Here is a 21,548-nt window from a genome sequence, read left to right on the forward strand (position 1 = left end):
TCTTCTCTCAATCAATAAGAGAGTATGTTAAAAATGTTCAACAATGATTATGGATTTATTTATTTCTCTCTTTAGGCAAGTTTTTGTTAACATATTCCAATGCTTTGTTATTGGGCATATAAACATTTAAGATTACTGTCTTCCTGGTAAATGTGTCTTTTATCATTGTGAAATGTCCAGTTGTTGTGATTATCTATAGCAGTCATCTTTGTCTTGACATCTACTTTGTCTGATATTACTATAATCATGCTCATCTTATGTTATGGTTTGCATGGTAAATCTTCTTTCCTTTTACTGCCAGTTTATCTGTATCTTTATATTTGATATGTATCTCTTACAAGCAGCAAATAACACTACTGAGCTATCCCTCAAAAATGAGAGATATCATATAAAAATATGAATCTCTGGCCTCTCTTGAGAAATAGAAGATCTGGTAAGAATAGGCAGCTTTCTCATGTGGCAACATCTGGCTGAGCAGCTGCCGCCCCCTCTGGATTCAGCATGTTCTCTCTAGTCCCCTCTCTTCTCTATTGTTTCCAAGGCACTGGGGTTGAGTTGCCATTTCTCAATGAGCTGTTGTTGTCTTTCCCATAGAACAGAAATATTTCTTCAGGCAAATATCTCCACTAAAATATGAAGATGAAATGTAGATAGGAAAGTTGAGAGTTTAAAGACGAAATAAAGACAACACATACGTGGCCCACTTTATTCATTACGTGACCTGTCTGGTTCTCATGGGCGTTTGCATTTTCAATTCCTGTTATAGTAAATATTCAACTTCTGTTGGAGACGCTGTAACTTTGAGGGTTAGAATTCAAAAAAGAGGATGGTTTCAGCCTAAGCACAGGCATTTCCTTTTACAAATGGCTGTTCTTTCTTTGTAAGACATCTTAAAAACAATTTCAAGACTATATTAGTATTTATATAATAAATACATGCTCACAAATGAGAAGATAACTTTATTCTGATCAATAATACCCAACCAGAGCAATGCTCTGATTATTAGAATACATCTCCATAAGTAAAATAAAGTAGTTTGGCCAATAGTTAGATCCTATCTTTTCTGCCCTGGTTTTTGAGGGAAATAGGCCAACAGGAGATAAACTCCTGCTTCTGATGTAAAAGTGTGGTGATGAAAGACCAGTGTGAAAAGCTTCTTATACTAAGATGGGCAGAAGATGGAGAAACATTCAAAAAGTTCCATGTCTTGGTCCTCAGAGGAAGTCCTAAGACCCTACACAACTCTTTCTGTTTTCTCCAGGGAGGACAAGATGGAGTCCTGCACAGCTGGGCCCTGGGCCCGGAAGAACTGTGAGGAGGTTGATTGCTTTATAATATTGCTCCAAAATTCTGTGAAATGAGATTCAAAATATACTACTAGAGCTATAACACAGGCCTTCTCATCTTCCACATGCTGCTGCCCCTGTGGATTCACTCTCCAGGTGGCCTTGGTGGGTGATGGTGGTTTGGAGGCTGTGAAGGGAGTTGCTACCCACTCCATTTGAGACCATCACTTAAGAAGGGCCAGAACCAGACTGGATTCATTTTCTGAAAGAGAAACATGGATGCTTCTCTATTTTGTTCTGTGGGCTTCAAATTTGAGGCTTTCTGAATCCTGTCCACTTCCTAATTCCTTTTCTAAAATAGAGGCTGAGTCAGAGGACCTCTCTGTCCTCTACAGTTCCTTCTAGCATCAATTTTCTATAATCCTAGGAGGAGAGAATGTTATACCACTTCTGTCCCTACATTCTGTTCTCTACATGTTACAATGTTTGTGCATCTCACCATCTTTTCTGTTAGTTTGGTCGTTCTGAGGGTATGGAGAAAACGGGTGGGGACAGGCTAGCCTTCTGAGTGGGGAGAGTTTTTCTTCCTTATGGTGAGGCTGCAGGGTGTGTGTAAGAGGGGTCAGCAGGGCAAAGGTGATGAGATGGTCTATGAAACCTCAGAACTGGTGAGGTAGAAGGTCACCAATCTGATGGCTCAGTGATCTGGGCTCAAGTCCCTCCTCTACACCTAACAGGTGACACTGGACAAGTCAATTAACCATGGGGTCTCAGTTTTGTTATTTGTAAAATATGGCAGTGACACTGGGGAGGATTCTATGGTCACTCATATATAGATCTCTTCAAATAGATTACAAGCCACTTGAACTTAGGCTATGATTTCTACATCTTCATAGTCATGATCCCCAGTGCAGAGTCTGGCACATAATCGTGTCACTTAGGCATGAATTTGGCTGCAAGTAACCGAAACTCACTAAAAGTGAAACACATTGTGGTTATTTTCTCCTATCACAAGAAAACTAGAACTGTGCTGGTGCTGGTTAAGGTGCTCAGTGAGACACTTCCACCCTCTTTAACTTTTAATTTAATTAATTTTTTTCAATGAAGTTTTTGAGGACTTAGTTTCTTTTTACCTTTTACCCTTCATCCTGTGTATGTTGGCTTTTGTTCTCATTCTTACCATCTTACAGTCCCAAGGTAGCTGTCACATTGCTAGGCATCAAAGCGGCGTTCAAGACAAGAAGAATGAGAAAGAGGCAGCACCAACCATTTCTGTCTCTTTTATAATGAAGGTAAGAGCTTTCCCCAAAGTCACATCAGGTTATGTCTCATTGGCTGTAACTGGGTCACATGACCACCACTAGCTGAAAGGGATGCTGGGAAAACAAGTGCCTGGCTTTCCAGCTCCTATAGTGGGAGGCAGGCAACAAGAAGAGGGTAGATGTGGCCACTGGGTCAACAAATATTTTAAAATAAATATGGCTAGAAAGTAAGCTGAAAATGCTTCTCTTTCCCCAAGTGGAGTGTACCATGCAGTTATTTTGAAGAAATAAGCACTTCAATGGATATGCTTTTAAATTATTTACACTGCTATTTTGTTTTTAGATGGCAAAGCAGTAATGACCTAAGTGTACTCTCACAGGTATGGGCAGAAAATGGAACCAGAGGCAGGGTCAGAGGCCATGAAGAACTGAGCTTGGAGGGATTCCACTTTGGTGTTTTCCTGGGAGAATACTTTGCACACTTTAACCTTCTGGTCAGAAAGGCACTGCTTTCATGTGCTACAATTGGATTTCTCCTCACATGGCCAGCCAAGTGTAACCAGTTGAGAAGTTCCTGGTTCTGACTGGTTTTCATCACCTTCTGATTCACGCACATTTGAACGGAAGGGTGACACGTTCACGGTGAATAGGAAACTTCCCAGAACATGGTGTGGACCCAGAATACAGTCTCTCTTCTTCCCTGAAGAGCAACGCTATTACTACAATGAAAAGGTGCATGTAAATCACTTAGCAAGTGCCTGGCACGCAAGAGGCACTTAATACATGTGAGATGGTATTATTTTATGACTGTTAATAAGAATGATGATTCTCTCCTCCCTGTCCCCTTGCCAACAAGTATCTCCTTTTCCCCAGATTACCCTGATGTGTTTAGACAAAGAAACAGGATCCAAGATTGAACAGTGCAGATCCCTGATCCCATTTCTACTCCCCAGGGGGCTCCTGGGAGAACCTCAGGCAGGCAAGTCACACTTGACGTATTCTCGGGTATGTCTGAAGTACTCTGGTTGGGTAAACTGTCTTCACTCAGAACCTGCCCTTTGAAGGAGGCAACCTGAAGCCCTAACGGTTGCTTTCAAAATTTTCTCCTCTTGGTAACTACTTTATTTCTTTATGGTAGAATTTAATGCTACCGGTTTTCTGAGCACGATAAAAAGGAAGCGATTCACAACTGATACCCCTGGTAAAAGAAGTACAACGTTCTCAAGCAGAAATTTCTTCTACAGAGACAGGAGGCTTTTGACTGAATCTCCTAATACGGCTGCTTTATGACGCTCGCTTGCTTTTCTGTGATGTTACACACTGACGGGTGGGGCAAGGATGACAGGTCAGTGGTTAGGCGTCCCGTCTGCAGAGCAGTCACAGATGTTACAGAGATAACTCCGAGGTGTAGACGCACTTGTTTCTAACTTTCTTCCATCTCCCCTTCAGGCCGGGAGGTAATAAAGTGCAATGGTTAAGGGGCCAGGATTAGGAATCAGTCTTGTGTTGAAACTTTGACTTTGCCATTTTCCTAGTTCTGCAACTTTGGGCCCATTATTTCTTCTCCCCCCACCTTTTTTTTTTTTTTAACTTTAAGTATAATTGACCTATTATTCAGAAAGAATAATTGCTCTTTCCGAACTTCGTTTCTTTATCTATAAAGTGGGCAAATTAACACCCATCCCACAAAATTATTGCGAGCATTAAATAAATTCTACACAAGAAAGTGTTCTGTTAAGTGTTCAGTTGCAGATGAAGAAAACTCAACCCAAACAACTTAAGCAAAACGAGAACGTATTTGACTCACATAATGAAAAGAGAGTTTTAGACAGAGCTGGATCCGGGGGCTCAAACAGAGCACTGGGTCCAAGTTTCACTATTTTTATTCCACTTCTCCCCACCGCCCCATCCTCAGACAGGTTCTCCCTTAGTCGGGGCAATAACGCCACTCCTTCTCCTCCAGTTTTAAGTCTGCTGGGAAAAAGAAGATGCCTCTCTTACAACACAGTCCCAGCAGAAATGTCATTGCATCTCATTGGCTCTGAATAGATTATCCTGGAACCAATGCAATGTTATGACTGGTCAGGAGTCCACCTCTGGAGCAATACTCGTGCACAGACTGAAAACACAGTGGTTCCCAAGCAGGAAATTGGGGTGCTGTTGCCAAAGGAAAGAGGAATGGATGTTGCCAGGGTCGGGTGGGAAAAAAGGGCACATTTCCTGTAGAATTCCATAAAAAGGAAAGTGAATATAAACTTTCAACACCAATCCTAGCCTACTGTAATGGAGGAAATCTTTCTCGGCCTTTAAAAGAAACAAAATTAGGTTAAGTGAAGAGAGTGCCACTTGATATAATAGTTATGCAATTGTATACTTATTACTTCAAGAATTGAATGAAACACAGATTTTTTTTTTTTAAGTTGGATGAAAGGTTCACAATGAGAAACCAGAATGTTTTGGGGTGGGGCAGAGTGGCAGGCAGCATCTGGAACTCTGAAAAGTCATTGTCAAGGGCACCCATGCCCATCAACAGACTGCGGAAAGGCAAGGATTGCGCTGATGATGCTTTGGGTCTCAGTGAGCCAGAAGGACTGGTGTCGGGGCAAAGGGCTGGAGGCTCTGAGTTCCCAGAAATCTTGTCTTGCGAAATGGCTGCCCCAGGACAAAGATCTTTAATTTGAGTTCTTCCTGCCAAGTGGAGGTTCCCAAGCCTGGTTGTCCCCTAGAATAACCAGCTTTTAAAAAGATGATTCCAGGAAGCCCTGCTGGCAACTGATTCACTCAGCCTGGGATGGGGCCCAGAAGTCTAGTTTTTTGAACAAGCTTTCCTGCGGCCAGGACCAGTGTTTGGGTGTCTAGGGACCCTGTCCATCCCTCCCAGCTGTAGTCCCCACTCTGTACTGGAGGGATCTGTTGACACTGCTGCACACTCCCCAGAGCATGAACCCCAGAGGGCAGGGACGCACACAGCTTTGGGTACCGGCACACAGTGGAGTGAGCACCCACTAGGCGTTTATTGAAGGAAGACTGGAGGGCAGACAGGCAGGCGGGCAAGCTGCCTTTTCCCATGTGGGCTTTTCTAGAGGAGGGGAGAGCTTCTATTTCTGGAAAGAGCTTCTGTGATTGAAGAAAGATCATGGCAGCAAAGCAAGAAAGACCCCTGGAGGAGGGAAAGACTCATGGTACTCCCAAACCACACACTCTTTTAAAAGACTCCTCCATCACTTGAATAAGGAAGTGAGAACAAAGGATGAGTGTGATTACGTGCCGGACACCGGGTTAGCCTCATATCCCCATTTTACAGATGATGAAACAGAGGCACAGGGAGCTGGTCCAGGAGCACATCCTAAGGAAGAAACGCAGCCGGGATTCTGCAGCATGAGAGTGTGACCACTACCCCACCTGCCTCTCACCTCTCACAGGTGCAGCAGCAGAGTTCTGGAGAAAACATCACACACATTTGCAGGGTGTCCATTTCCACCTTAGAAGCATCCAGCAAAAATAAATCAGTAGCTGAGGAAATCAGGGGAGAGCAAAGGGCCTCTCAAGAAAAGAGGCCATTGTACACCTCTCCAAACAGGCTATTTTTTGTCGACTTTTTATTCCCTTGCTGCACCCTGAAGGTCACTTGCTAAGTCTGCACAAATCAGTTACGTCACGAAAAGGAATACTGGGCCAGGGAACTGAGGTGGGGGGAGGAGGGGGCAGAGCTGGAAGAGGTGAGGCAATTCAGCAAGGCCCGCCCGGCCTGCTCCCCTCCCTAAGCCGGCCCAATGACCTTCTTTCCTCGCGGTGACCACTCCTCCCGCTGCTTCCCTGCACGGCCACAAACAGCCGGGAGTCTGCCCACATTCCTGCGAACTGCGGCAGGGTGCTGCTCCCCATTTCTCAGGAGGAAAAGCTCTCTTGGAAGAGCTGGAAAGGTGGGTGCCAAGTCAAGGTTCATTTCATGCTTCTCAGAGCCTGCTTACTGAGTCTGATCCTGGGGCGGGGCATCCGACCTCTTCTTGGAAGAGTATTTGTTCATCTTCTGGGGAGAGAAACACACTTCATGACCGGGCCCAGCTGCTCTGAAGGGGAGGAGTGGGGAGGTGGGGAGAGAGGTGAAGAAGGCAACTGGGGAGAAAGTGACTGTTCTGGGATCTAACAAGGCCAGTCCGAGAGGACTCTGGTGTCCTCAGGTTAGAGATAAGAGTGAGGAAGGCGGCTTCTCTGGATATTGCTTGGCGTGGGTGGCTAGGAAAAGCCACCTGTTTAGGAGAGGCACACGGGGGTGGGGGGTGGGGCTGACTGGCTTAGGGTTGCAATCAGGGCCCTTCTCGGAGAGAGCCCTGGCCTTAGAACCTCCCAGAGCCTTCAGGGGTGTGCAGTCTTACCAAACCCAGACCCAGGAAGGAGGCACTGGCTTGGTGGCTTGCATTGTCTCTGTGCGGTGATAACCTTGGCCTCCCCACCTCTGGACCAGTGAAGCCTTCAAAAAAACCACTTGGCCACGCACAGCTCAAACTAAGTGGGAGACTGTGTGGGAAGGGTGAGCCTTCTGCGGGCTGGCCTCCAGGACTCGAAGGGAAAGTTTAAGACCCAAGGAGTCAGGACTTCCCCTGGTTCAGGATCCAAGAAGAATTTGCTTTTTGTTAAGAGGACAATTTCTCCTTCAAGTGTTAATTAATACCCAATCATTCTTCAAAAGAATGGCCACATCCAAAACAATCTGATTTTGCTCCATGTTTTTAAGAAAAAAATCTTCCAATTGGCAGAGCCCTCCTGAAGGGCAGGACCAGCTCAGAAGGAGGGGCATGGTCACTTGATGATGACGGAGAGCTTGAGGCCAAGGTCTGGCCTCAGGGTTGGTCCCCTCCTTCCTGCACCCACTCCTTGGGGCTTCACCATAGTAACCAGGCCACATCAGAGGTGGTTCCTTTGAGGTCACTTTCTAGACTTCTCCCCCTACCTGTCACTCCTTTCCGGAGCCTTTCCTGGCTACGTCCTCCTCCCACGGCTTCAACAGCATCTTTCAGCTTTCAGGTCCTGAAATCTATCAGCAGTTTCTTACTAAGAGCAGCCATTAACTGAGAATTTTCTACATACCAGGCTCTGGGCTAAGTGCCTTAGGTAAACAGACCACACACTTTCAAATCCTGCCTCAGCCATTACTGAATGTGTAAGCTCTCGGGCAAGACCCTCACCTAGGGTCTTGCCCCTCGCCTCTCGGTGCCTCAGTTTCCCACACAATAGAATGGGGATAAAGGTAACACCCATCCTATAGGGTTTTTGTGAGGCTTACATGAATTAACATATGCAAAGTGCTTTTAATAGTGCCTGCCCTTGTCTTCAGCAAATATCAGCAATTCTAATTGTGTCTTTTAAGCCTCACAGCAAGTCTCTAAGGGAAGTATTGTTACCTCTATTTGCAGATAAGAAAACCGAGGCCCAGAGAGGAGGGAGAGAGCCCAACTTGAGTCTGCAGTCCAGCGTTTTCTCTGCTACTCTGCAGTGAAAATAGCAATTCAGCTACCCTTAGAGACTGAGTGGCAGTCAGGCTTCAGATCCAGCCAGTAAGTTTCGGATTCCATTCTCTCAATCACCATACTAGACTGCCTTTCTGTAATGGTTATGGAAAGAATAAACACTCAACCTCAGAATCTAATTTTAAAATAGCACCTGCTTTGGGACTGGAGAAGGCCTTTGAAAGTGCAATTGATCCTCAAATCAGTCCCTTGGAGGCAGTGATGATCCCTGTGGACAGACTTTAAAATGGGAAAATAGCCTGGCGTATCATATCTCATTTAATCCTCTCAGTGGCCCTCGGTGGTATTATCAGCCTTGTTTTACAGCCAAGAGAGAGTCAGTAACTTCCCCCATGATGTTACAGTCAGTTTATGTGACTGATTCTATGGTTGGGTCCCAGAATCTTTGATGGAGCTTTAAAAAAACAAAACAAAACAATTCATGCCCACTGAATCAGAATCCCTTGGGTGAGGCCTGGGCGCCTGATTTGTAAGAACCAGAATCTGATGTGCAGCCAACACTGAGAACCCCTTCCAGCCACTGCTCCTTCCGAGCACCAGAACCCTTGTTTCCAACCATCTGCTGAACATCTCACCTGGGCAGTCACCAGCATCTTGCCCTCTGCAGGCTCAGGCCGAATTCGCCCTCTCTCCCTTCTTCTCAGGGCCTGGTACCACCATCCAGCCAGCCAGTCTCTCCTGCTGGGAACTCAGTCATCCTCAGTTCCTCTTCCCTGCTGCCAGTGCTAGCCAAGATGTCTCCTGAACCCACGCCCTCCTCTATCTTTGCTTCCATCTCAGGAAAAGCCTTCATCTTTTCTGGTCTGAACTGTTGCTACTGCCTCTTAAAGTACCTCCTTCTGTCTGTATTTCTCCTCTGTGTCTCTATTTCTTCCTAGGCTATTCCCATTCCTTCTCACTGTCCTCTCCATCCCTGAAGTCCAGCCCAAACTTTCTCCAGAGTTAATAAACTAAAAACTATCTCAACACTCAGTCTTCTGCTTAGAAACTTCCGCCAGCACTAGCCTCCTGGCTAATAGCCACACACCTTAGCACAGCAAACCCAGCTCCTCAATCCCTGGCTCAAAGTTTTCTCTTCAGCCTTGAGTCCTCCCTGGAGGCACAGGCCATGTTCCAGCCACACTGAATTTCCCCCACCCACAAAATGAACTGTGTCCTTTCACAGCCGGTTGTGACTCTTGCCTGAAATGGGCTTCTGACCTGGCTTGGCTGAAAAACTGCTACTTGTCTTGTGAGACCCTCAAAAGTCACCTCCTCTGGGAAGCCCTCCTGGAGTCTCCCAGGGAGATAGGCACTACTTACTCTGTCCTTTCCTAGTACAACGCTCCATCTTCAATCACAAGATGGCATTGGAATGATTTGATGACATGTCTGTCTCTCAGTGAACTCCTCATTCAACATTTACATATTAAATGTCTCCTGCTGCCAGATGCAAACCCAGATGCTGGGGATACTGATGAATAAAACTGAGTTTCTGGATTCAAGTTCACAGAGCATGACAGGGAAGAGGGGTAGGGCACTTTACAGAAAAGGCACAGGAAATGCAAGTAGGCAGGGGCAGCAAGCCTTACCCATGCCTGCAAGAGAGGATGCAGAGGGAAGGGGGGCAGAGATGAGGGACGGAGATGGGGAGAGGGAGATCTGGAAGGGCCATGAGAGCCTCCCTCATGTATCTGGAGACAAGCCCTACCCCTGGGCAGACTGTCCTGAGACTCCCCATGCCATGGAGATGGGGCTTGGGAGGTCCTTGCTCAGATCTGTGGCTCAGAAAGACTCCTGTGAATTTTCTGGGATTATGTCTCATTTATCTTTACCACCACAGCACCGAATACAGTTCCTGGAACACAGCAGGCCCTGGAGAGACAGGGGCCGAAAGAACAAAAGCACGCTGGGCAAGGAAGCCCCCTGGTGGGGAGAGGGGAGGTTGGATTCAAGGACACCAGGGTCCCTGGGATTTCAGGTTTCCAGTGACTAAGTCTCGCTCTGCCCCCACCCCCTGCGGGTGCCCGCAGGTGCCCGACTCCAGCCATGCTGGCGCTGCTCTGTGCCTACCTGCTCACGGCGACACACGCCTCGGAAGCCTGGACCAACCCAGACCCGCAGGACCCCGGCTTCGGCATGGAGGAGCAGATCCGCGACATGCACGCCAAAGTGACGGAGATCTGGCAGGAGATGAAGCAGCGGCGGGCGGCGAGTGGCCAAGATGCTGCGCTGCACGCCGCCTGCCGCGTGCTGCCGTCGGCCGCGCTGGCCGCGGCGCAGCCCCGGGTGAGGGGCCTCGTGCTCTTCCGGCAGCTCCGGCCCGGCGCCCTGCTCGAGGCCTTCTTCCACCTGGAGGGCTTCCCGACCGAGCCCAACGTCACCAGCCGCGCCATCCACGTGCACCAGTTCGGGGACTTGACCCAGGGCTGCGACACCACCGGGCCGCACTACAACCCGCTGGGGGTGCCGCACCCGAAGCACCCGGGCGACTTCGGCAACTTCGCCGTGCGCGACGGCCAGCTCTGGAAGTACCGCTCCGGCCTGAACGCCTCGCTCTGCGGGCCGCACGCCATCGTGGGCCGCGCCGTGGTGGTCCACGAGGGCGAGGATGACCTGGGCCGCGGTGGCAACCAGGCCAGCGTGGAGAACGGCAACGCGGGCCGCCGGCTGGCCTGCTGCGTGGTGGGGCTGTGCGGGCCCGGGCCCTGGGCGCGCCAGGCGCAGGAGCACGCCGAGCACAAGAAGCGGCGGCGCGAGAGCGAGTGCAAGACCAGCTGAGCGCCCTCCTGCCGCGGCCAGAGAGCCCCCTCCACCTGCCCCGGGACCCCCTCCAAGCCCCGACACCCCTCCAGGCATCCGGGATCCCCTCCATGTGCCCCAGGCCCTTCTCTAGGGACCCCAGGATCCCCTCTGTGCCCTGACACCCCTGTAAGCACCTGAGACCCCTCCATGCTCTCTGGAATCCCCTCCACACCCTGACACCCCTCCAAGCGCCCGAGATGCCCTCCGTGTGACCCAGGACCTCCTCTGTCTATCCCAGGATCCCTCTATGCCTTGACATCACTCCAAAAACCCCCGGACCCCTCTACACCCTGACACCTCTCCAAGAGCCCAAGATCCCCTCCATGTGACCCAAGTCCCCCTCCCCACCCCCATCTTGATTTTTCTCCTGCTCCCAGAGACACTCTCCATCTGAGGTACCACTTCTGCCATGGCTGAGATCCCCCCAAATCCCTTCCATCTTAAGGTCTCCAACCATGTGCTGAGACAGCCTCTTTCATCCTGAGGGCACCCCGAGCTCTGAGGACCCCCAGAGATACTGAAATACTCCCATTTACCCTGAGGGTCTTCCAGACTCCCTGGGGTCCCTTTCCACCCTGACACCCCCCACCCCCACTCCCGCTTGGAGACCCCCTCTTGGGCTTGCCCAGCACTCCCACCCCCAGCATGTGCAGCCTGCACTTAGGAGCCCCTGCCCAGTGTCTCCAGCTATTCCCCCCACCCCTGCCCCAGAGAGCTGCTCCTTTGGGGGCTGTTTGACAGTCTTTGTGTTGCACATTAAAAGCTCAGCAATTCAGTACTGCATGGGGGCTTTGGTTACTTTTTTGGTTGGTTTGAGGCTTCTCTCCCTGCTCAGCAATTTTGCGAATGATAAAGGTATTTCCCAAATTCCTACAAGACCTCTCCTTCTCCCCTCCCCAGCTCCACTGGCTGAAATGTTTAGTCACTGTTTGTCATGCCCTTGGGTGTGGCTTGCAAGGTGGAGGAAACCAGGATCACCCAGGGAAGTGAAAAGAAAAAAAAAAAAAAAAGATACAGCTTCCTGGGCTATATCCCAGAGCTGTGAATTCCAAAGGGAGAAGAGAGAATCTATTTGCAACAAGCTTCCCAGTAATTCTAAGGCTGGAGCCACTGGCCAGGCACGAGATGAGCACCAACTCCCTGGGGCCCCGTGGCCTCCCACATCTGCCTCTGTGCGAAGCCTGTGGGCCCCCTTCCCGAATGGCAGAGACAGGGCCAGTGAGGCAGTGTCCCTGGGCAAGTTACAGGGGTTGGCATCTCCACAACCAGGGCAACGCTCTTCTTGACTTCTTGGCGTGAAAGCGAGTTGGAAGCAGTGGGGTCCAAAGGCAGGCTGGTTTTGATTAAGGCTAAATGAAGGTTCTGCCTCTCTTTTTGAAAATTATTCTCTATTCACAGGCAAGAGCAGTCTTGTGTGTTTGCTTTTATATACTGACTAGAAGTGCCCATGAGAGCTTTTCAGTCACCTGGGGCAGACTCACTTTCCAGCCTTTCCAGGCTTTGCCACCCTGGTTCCTCAGACTTTTAAGGCAGTGAGTCAAACTGAACCTTAGCCAGAAACCCATCCCCAGTGGTTATTTTTACCTTTTACAGGACTAATGTGTTATTTAAAAACCTTTCCTTGAACCCAACTGACAACTGAGAAGAAAGGCTATTGCCTCGTGAATTTGCTCCACCAACTGGTTCTCACTGGTTTTGAAACTGAGCAGGACTCTGCGGGGCCTTCTTCGTGGACCCCTCGTGTTCCCATCCTCTGGTTTATGGAAAACCTTTAGCCTCCTAGGCGTTCCTCGAGTTCCAAAGAGCAAATTTAATCAGAGAAGTGAGAAGGTGCAGAAACGAAGGAAAAGAGCCAAGCAAGACAAAATAATAATACTTTAGCCATCAAACAAAATTAAGGACCTTTAGTTCCTCCTCAGGGGCTATAGATAATATTCTTTGAGTTGTTTTGCAGATACTAAACCCCCACCACGTGAAAAAAGTTAACAGCATGCTAACCTCAAGCATGTAGACCCTGGACCATTTGGAACCAGAAGGTTGATGATGGAGATTTCCACATCACCCTATCACCTCACCACCAACCTACCAGATGTATGTACATGAGATGACCGCTCACCCCGTGACCCCCCTCCCTCACCTTAACTGTAAAAATCTTTCCCTGAAAGCCATCAAGGAGTTGGGATCTTTTGAAGATGAGCTGCCCGTTCTCCTTGCCTTGCCCCACATTGGGCACCTTGCAGTAAACGCTGCACTTTTCTTTGCCACAACCTGGTGTCAGTAGATTGGCTTTACCGCCCTTAGCCAAGTAGACTAGTTTGATTTGGTAACAGTTTGAGATATTAACTTGAAACTGTACAGGTCAGCACTGAGAAGGAATTAGCAAACCAAGCGTTTAAATATCCCGATTGCAAATAAACGCATTTGCCTATCCCCACAATTATAAATTGCGAAAATGAGGCAGCAATTACATCGGGACACACGACGGAGAGGGAGAACAGGCCGAACACCCCATCTTCAGCTCTGCTGCCCAGGTTACAGGGTAGTTCAGGGTCATCAAGGGAAGTGGGGCTTATGTTTCAGAAAGAGACTGGTGCTTCTCATCACTTACCTACTATACAGGTCCGTTCGAGCTGCTATCCCAAAATGCTGCAGACCAGATGGCTTACAAACAATAGAAATTTATTTCTCACAGTTCTGGAGGCTGGGAGTCCAAGATCAGGGTACCAGCATGGTCAGGCGAGAGCCCTCTTTGGGACTCATAGCCCGTACCTTTTTGCTGTGTTCTCACATGTTAGAAGAGGTGAGCGATTTCTTTGAAGCCTTTTTAAAGGCACTAATCTGATTTACGAGGGCTCCCCCTTCATGACTTTGGGACCCCCTACCAAAGGTCCCACCTTCTAATACTATCATATTTGGGGGTTAGGATTTCAACATGTGAATGTGGGGGGAACACAAACATTCAGATCATAGCACCTTCTGTTTTTAGTTTCTCTCTTCCCTACCCTTGACCCCCCAGATTGAAGAGATACCCTCACAGATCCGTTCCATTTCTGTTCTGTCCATGCATGGGAATGGGACTGATAAACTCTTCTATGGGGCTTCAGAGCCAAGAAACAAAGAGAGGAAATAAAAGGAGGACAAATGACAGTTCACTGTAAGGGCAAGGAATGTAATTAGCATGGTGGTTGACAGCTCAGGCTCAGGTGGAAAGGCCTGTTTGGAACCCTCCCTCAGCCACACTTACAAGCTGTGTGACCTGAGCAAGTCACTTCACCTCTCTGAGCCTGACTTCTCACATCTGTAAAACAAGGCTGTCACATTGGATTGTTGTGATGACTAAATCAAGTGTTACTCATGAGCAGTGTGTAACATTCCATGAAGACCTAAGGGTCTGATGCATGCCTAACTAACAACAATGGCTAAAGGTCAGAAAAATAGCTACCCAGTAATGGATTGGATGACCTTGTAAGGTAGTGAGGGCTGTGCAACCAGAAGGATTCAAGGAAAAGCAAGGCTGCTACCTCTTAGGAAGCAGGATTGGAAGGAGGATTTCTGCATCCATTAAGAGGCCAGCTGAGATGAATTCTGTGATGCCAGCTCTTGCGGGGAGGGGATCCAAGATGAAGGAAAGACTGTCAGCCTTAAGGGCAGGCATCTGGTTCTTGGCACAGAACCGGATATGTGCCACCCAACCCGCCCACGGGACCCCACTCGGCCCCTGGAGGCTATTTTTACTCCTTGCCTTTTCCAGATCTATTTTGTTAATCTCCTTATATTTGCTGTTTTGACTTCCCAGCCAGCTTGCTAATCAGTTTGCCTGTTTGACTCACAGGGTTTGCATTTGTCACTGAGACTTAAACACACGCTTCTTTTGATTTCTTTTTGTAAAATTAGAAGCGTTTGATGTAATGACTCTACCTAGACACAGCTGGTAAAGTGAGAATAATGCTCAAGTTTGCACAGTTTAAACACAATGTAGACAATAATTAGAAATGCTATCTTTAGATGTTTAGGATAAGCTTTTTCTCAGAACTGCAGTCAATTTTTTTTTTCCAAATAGGGCTTTTCAGTGCATATATATACAGAAATACTAAAAACTAAGAAAATAGAGCAAATCAGTGAGTGCTTTGGTCAACTTGAAAGCCTGCAGGAAATAAACCCACTGGTTTGAGATCTGGTGCTTTTGACTGAATGCATAAAACCTTTACATTCTCCATCTTTTTCATGACTACCATATGATCTAATAATTTTAGGTGACAGATTGCAAGTGATAAGTTGCTACAATATGCTAGAAGCTACGCTCAGCCTGGGCTTGGCCTTCGGTGAGGGCGGAGGAGGGAATGATGCAAATAATAAAGAGAATTCATCATCTATATCAGGAAAATTACATTTTAATTTCAGGGAACAAAAAAGGTATAGTTATGATACGTGATGGTCTTACACTCCAGTAAAGCAAGGTCTACAACTGAGTAGAAGTTACTTCTTTTTTTAAATCAAACTATAAAACAGCAGTTGTTTGCTTTTTTTTTCCCCAAAGTCAATTGTTTTAAATTTAATAGGCTATCTCTGGCCTCCACTAAGATCCCAAAATCTATTCCTGGGCTCATATAGATTCCAGAAAGTCATGCTTGCCAGTATTATGCAAACTTTCCCTACGCATCCAAAAAAAAAAAGTCCTCGTTTAGTAGAGAGCTGATATGAAACGTACGGCAGCACATCTCTATCTATCATTTTAAATTGCCTTCATGCTTTATCAACTTGTTCGGCTTTGTATTCGTGAGCAACTGTAACATCGGGAGACGGGGCCTTCTTACTTTTCTGCTTCTCATTTCTAATTAGATTCACTGCTGAGCTCTCTACTGCATCTCTCTGATCTTCAAATTCTTCTCTGTTCAGAACGACATCTGGAAAACAAAGAATGTATTAAAGTAGTGAGTTGAGGGGCATCCTTTGGCTTTTTGACATCCTAACTGAGCCGTGTGAAGGGAAGGTACCCTCAGTATTATTAAGGAGGGAGATTGTCCCAAATGGAGGCTTCCAGAGTGAAAGCAGAGGGCAGAGGGGGAAGGCGCTCACATAGAGATCTTTTTCCAAGAGAAATAAAGTACCAAGATCCAGCCAGGAAAGAGCTGCAGCCTTTTGGAGGAGCAGAAAACCGAGAGAAGCAAAGGCTTGCTGTAATTCGAAAGGGACAGAAAAGATAACCCCAATGACGAAGTAGCTGGTCTTCGAAATTCTTTCAGGAGAAGACTGGACCTCTTTCTGGAACAATTCACACGGCGAACTGGGGTGCAAAGGTTCCAGCAGGAATAACACATCCAAAAATTCACTCCAACACATGAATGACTGGTACCAGAACCCTTTTTTTAGAACTTCACTTCGTGATGATGGTGTGTGTTTGGGAATGAGGGCACAGAAAGAGGAACAATGATAAGAAAACAGATTTAGCCTAGTTAAGATTGCTAACTGGGAGGAGGTTCCAGGAGGGACTGAGCCGAACGCCACCAGGGACCTCCTAGCTAGAGAGGCTTCAGGAGTCACTGTTCCAGGAGAAGAAAGGGGGAGGGGGAGAGGAAGGCAGGTAGAGGAGGCACAGCAAGAAGAGTTAGGGATGAGAAATGCCTGTTTTACAAAAACCAATCCATTTCCACCAGCCTTAATTAAAAGAACGACAAACACTCATATGTAAAAATCCACACCTACAGGCTCTCAGGTACAGAGCGATCATAAGAAATGCAGTGTGTGCAAACAAGCTTTCATTAAGAGACCTGTCAGCTCTGTTTCATTTATCCAGACTGTTCTGCATTCTGCTGGCAACTGAGCTGGAAAAATAATGGAAGGACCGACACACTTGAAGAGGTAAACAAAGGAGGGAATACTCCAGCTACAAAACAGGTCGGATGCTAAAGAAGCCAGGGAAATGGAGAGATGAGATGGTATTTTTCTTAACAAACAACAAACAACAATTGCCCCTCCCTCCAACTCCATTCTCCTCAGTAGCATGATATTCTGACTTTTCAAAGAAACAAGAAAACAAAACAAGAACAGACATGTGGGGGGCGGAGACAATGCTGTTGGTGGCCTTCTCAAACCTACTCCCAACTCCCTACACACAAAGACCTGACTTTGTTTTAGTGTTCACCCTTTTAGAGTCTGCATCTCCAGGGACAGGACCCCTGCCCAGTTCAGAGGGTGATCTTGATGAACGTAAACCCATAACAGTAATAATTCCATCTTCCTTACTAAGGATTGTTTTAGACATAGGCATGTGACAATTCTGATCAATGAAATGTGACAAGAACTGGGTTACCTGCTTTTAAAATACACACACACACACACACACACACACACACACACACACACACAGTGAGAAACTTCCTTCTGCCTGTGGACAAGATGTGTGAACAGGTGATGGCTGGAGCTGTTGCAGCCAACTTGTTAGCACGAGAGAATAGCTGACACTGAGGCAGCAGAGCATGAAGACCAGATCCTTGATAACTTACTTGAATGAACCAGCCCTGGAATGCCCTACTTTTGAGAGTTATCTAGTAGAGTAGGGGACAGAATAAAGCACACTTCCACAATGACTCTTAAAAAGACAAATGACAACCATAAGTAATTGCTGAAACTCTTTTTAATGTCTGTGGAACAGAAGAATCATGTTGGGTTAGGATAGCAGAGGTGGGACAGTGTCACATCTGCGTATGGGGCGTGGTCAAGGTTACAAATGTGACTGGATCAACTTATTGGCTCCAATTCCACCTAATAACAGAAGACCTCCCCCTATCAGGCTGACTGAACACACAGAATTTAGGTTATCGCTCCCTATGACCCCCTGCCCTGAGCCCCAGGCTCTGGGACTTCCTGCAGTTTTCTTGCCCATGATGGAATGTGTTGAATTTTACTACAAGCCCTGCTTTCCAGAAGGTGTTGAATGGGCCCTCAAGACGGACACCTGGCCAACTATGTGTCAAAACCAAGGCTTCTGTAGGGAGAGATTTTTCTTTTTATTATTATTGTATTCAATCTGGCTGTGTTTGCTTTTGGTGGCTCTGGCATCATATGCAGTAGTGCTGAACATTTACAGAGAATTTAGGCCTGGTGCGGCAGGAAAATTATTTCCATGGCTGCTGGCCGGGGCAAGCTTTGCAGCTGCAGAAGTGACCTTCCTGGAGAGAAGTGACCTTCTTGGGTCTGGGGAAGGGGAGAGGCTGGAGCACAGAGGGATGAATGGGGCATTGGGGCCTGGCAGGCAGGGGCCGATGTGTGTCCAGCTCACCAGGGGCCAGAGTGCACAGATGCAGGTGTGCCCACGTTCCGCCAGTGGGGGTGACCTCTAGTGAGCGGGAAGAAATCAGCTGGAGGTCCACCCAGGGTGCTTCTGGCAAAGCATGGGACCTTCTGGTCTGCACCTTGCCCTCCTTCAGAGCGAGACAGCAAGTGTGACAGGTCCTACCCTGCTGTCCGAGTGATGCCAGGAGATGACATGTGGCAGGGAAGTGGTGGTGGTGGGGTGGCTGGCCACCTGCATGTGGGATTCACACTTGAGATCACAAGCCTGGTCTAAACAGCCAATTTTTAGGATGAATTGCTGAATTTTCTACCTCTCCCACCTCGGGAGCTTCTCTTTTCCCTGCAGGAGAGTCTCTCAAAGGAGTGATTCTGGTTCTCAGGGGCGTTTCAAGCTTTGGGATCTGATATTAGGTCTTTCTGGGGAAATGAACTGAGTTCAGCACAAAGAAAGGTCTGTCGTTTGATGAGCCTTCAATGTACTGCAGTGCCAGATGCTGCCTAGAAAAGCTAATTTTATCCCCAAGTAAAGAAGCAGGTAGGGGTGACCACTCTGCTTTCCTGCTCTTGGAGCTTGAACTTGGTTCCACAGTCCCCTCCCCAGGCTGACGAGGTTACTTTGTTTTCTCCTTTCTTTCCACTCTAGGGTCATGAGCTCTGTCTTTATTTATTTATTATTTATTTAATTTTTGGTAATGCCTTTTTTTTCAAGTTTTTTTTTTTTTTAATGGAGATTCTGGGGATTGAAACCAGGACCTCGTGCATGCTAAGAATGAGCTCTACCGCTGAGCTACAGACTCCCCAGCGCCTTGTCTTTAAAACCCCAGTACCTGGCGCTCCCGAGGAGGCAGCCACAGTGCTCTGTCGGAGTGACGGGTGGTGGGGGAAACTGGCTTGGCCCTAAGCAGCTGGATTGGCTCCAACCTCACATGACCATAGAACCCTATACCAGCCCAGGCTGAGCGGAGAGAACCAGCACTTCCAGGTTCTGCTCTCATCTCAGAAACAAAAAATCAAACACCACTGGAGTCCCCATCCTCCCTGCTTATCCACAACGCCCCCATCACTCCAGGTCGATTAATCCTCTAGAATTACAGGCTGGAAAACTCAGCTCTCGCAGTCAGCAAACGGGTCTCCACGGGGGCTGCGGATTTCAAACCGGAAGCCTAACCTTCTGAGCCCTCTTAAGCCCCTTTCCACCTGCTGGTCGCTGCCACGACAGACAGTGCACAGACAGTGCTTCAGGCAGGCTGCCAAGAACACCCACGCCGGGAGGCCCGACGGGCCCTGACATGACGGAGTGGAGCGGGGCGCCCTCTGGACCCATTATGCTCAATTACACCTTTCTCTACATTACAAAGACAGGGACCTGATTAAAAACCCCATCCCTTTCAAGCTCTTCCTATAATTTTGATTGACAACTTTAAATGCTAATAGAAAAACATCTTATGTCTAATAAAACAAATGCTGACAGAAAGATGGAGGCCAAAAACCAGCCATATGGCCGACCCACTTCTGTGACTGGCCATGTTCACAGCAGCGCATCTTCAGCGGAAAGAGATGACACCGAGAAGCTTGAGGACCCGCATTTAATAAATCAAACTGTGCTGGCCTCATCAGAATATTCACAGTTTGCGACAGGATCTGTGTCCTTCCTCACTTGCAGGCTTGGGGGTGTTTTAGGAGAAAGAGACTTTGGTGAGCTGTTCTGAGGTTTAGTTCTTTACTGTCCCCAGTGCCGTCAACGTGTCATCATGCCCGATCTCTTTCCCCTTCATGTTTTCGTGGTGTTCCTTATGCTTCCCACCTCTGGGGTCTCCTTGCCGTCTTCCAGGGTGGAAGCTTCGGCCACTGGCTGGCTGGACTCAGAGGAGTTGTGGCAAGATTTGGGGCACGCCCCGTTGGCAGCTAAGCCAGGCAGAGGTGGCCCCATCTCGTCCCTCTGACCCTGCAGGGGACTCTCTCTTCCAACCCCTGCTGGTCCTGTAGGCTCCTGCTCCTCTGTCAGTTTCACAATTTCCCCTCCAGGCCTGTTTACTTCTTCTCCCTCAGAAGGTAGCTGGGCTAATGAGGCAAGAAAGTGTTTGCGTTGGTTCCTGGGGCTCTGATTTGCTGGGGAGCTGACAGCGGGCCTCCCAGCATCCTCCCACGCTGTCAACGCCTCAGCAGTCATGTGACTTTTGTCTTGTTCTTGCTTCCGAACCTCCCCTGAAACAGACCGGGGACAGCATCAAACCTTCTGCTGGAAGTCAGCCCTCACCTCCCATCTCCTCCCAACCTCTGGCCCACTGTCGCAGGGCCTCTGGGATAGAAAATGCTGTTAAAGGGAACACATGACCCACAGAAAAGAAAGCAGCCACTCTGGTGATTACTGTGTCATTAATGGAGGGAAGGGGAGCACGTGGGCCATGTCCATAACCCATCCTTTCCAGGCACCTGGTTATCTCCTCCTTCGCTCCCTGATGATGGCTCGTGCCCATTAAATATTTAAACTGAGGACAAAGGTTTCATAGGTTCTGTAGCTCAGGAAGACCTTTAGTAATGAAAAGAGGTTCTGGCTGCTTTCAGTGTGGGGAACAGAAGGAGCAGTTTGGGAGGGACTGAGTGCCCCACCTCCCAATCTCCATCAGCACCTCATTCTATGATGCAGACTGCTGGTACTTCCTCAATTTCAATAAAATGTTACATGCAAAAGCAGCTTCAAGCCCTCTTCCCCTCCCCACTAAGTTGTTCTTTCTAAACGTGGATAAGAGAAGTTCTTCAGCTGTAACTGGAGGGGATGGGAGAGGATGCGGGACCCTCAGAGCCAGAATCTAGCCCCCATTTTCCTATTTGCTTGCTTTGTAATCAGGAGGACCTGCCTGGCCTCCTTTTCTCAGATACAAAATGAGAGACAGGACTCTCTGATGTCCCTTTCAGACCTAATAACCAACAGTGGTTCTGCACAACTGGGAGGTATTCGGGGAGTGAATTCTTAGCGCATTCAGCACCAGACCTGAGGTTCCCAAGATTTTCTTAGTCCTCAGGCCGAACAGTGAAGAAATGTGTGGAAGAGTCTTGCTGGGCTGATTTCAGCCTGGGTGAGGGGCTCCAGGGGTGAGGGGGCCCGGGAACACTTCCTGGTTCCTCCGACGGAACCAGGGTAGAACCCACTGCCATCAGGCCTGTATCAGATACATGCAGGTGTGCTTTCAGGCCAAAAGCTGGGACTGGGGGGAGCTAATGGAGAACTGTAGAAGGTTTGGAAGGAAGTTGATCTGTTCTGACCATGCATCCATTTATTAAATTAAATAACTGGATGCATTTTAAAGCATTTGTTTACCTAATCAAGTGTTTAAAAGTCTTAAGAAACTTTAACAAGGCTGAACCCTGGCAAAAACTCTGAGAAACGCTAGAAG

General features: G+C 48.0%; 2 protein-coding genes across 6 annotated transcripts in view; one reads left to right on the plus strand and one right to left on the minus strand.

Annotated features, from left to right (window-relative positions):
• Nucleotides 1-6,317: 6,317 nt before the first annotated feature.
• On the plus strand, nt 6,318-11,643 carry SOD3 (superoxide dismutase 3). Of its 2 annotated transcripts, XM_032494984.1 has the most exons (3): nt 6,318-6,471; nt 7,963-8,103; nt 10,089-11,643. In XM_032494984.1, exon 3 carries the CDS (start codon nt 10,105-10,107, stop codon nt 10,834-10,836), a length of 732 nt encoding a protein of 243 aa, XP_032350875.1. In that variant the 5' UTR covers nt 6,318-6,471; nt 7,963-8,103; nt 10,089-10,104; the 3' UTR covers nt 10,837-11,643. The 2 variants fall into 2 exon arrangements, with proteins under 2 accessions (XP_032350875.1, XP_032350880.1); XM_032494989.1 differs by lacking the exon at nt 7,963-8,103 and having other exon boundaries at nt 6,319-6,471.
• Nucleotides 11,644-15,235: 3,592 nt separating this feature from the next.
• The window catches only part of CCDC149 (coiled-coil domain containing 149), a 96,311-nt gene continuing 89,998 nt past the window's right edge, over nt 15,236-21,548 (minus strand). For 2 of the 4 annotated variants that reach the window (XM_032495009.1, XM_032495000.1), the window contains one exon: nt 15,236-15,764. In XM_032495009.1, the coding sequence (XP_032350900.1) occupies nt 15,604-15,764 (161 nt within the window). In that variant the 3' untranslated portion in view covers nt 15,236-15,603. Of the gene's footprint in view, nt 15,765-17,476; nt 20,359-21,548 lie in introns of those variants that run through there. The other 2 variants (XM_032495016.1, XM_032495028.1) reach the window with 1 other exon arrangement.

Source organism: Camelus ferus, chromosome 2 (genome assembly GCF_009834535.1).
Source record: "Camelus ferus isolate YT-003-E chromosome 2, BCGSAC_Cfer_1.0, whole genome shotgun sequence".
NCBI lineage: Eukaryota > Metazoa > Chordata > Mammalia > Artiodactyla > Camelidae > Camelus > Camelus ferus.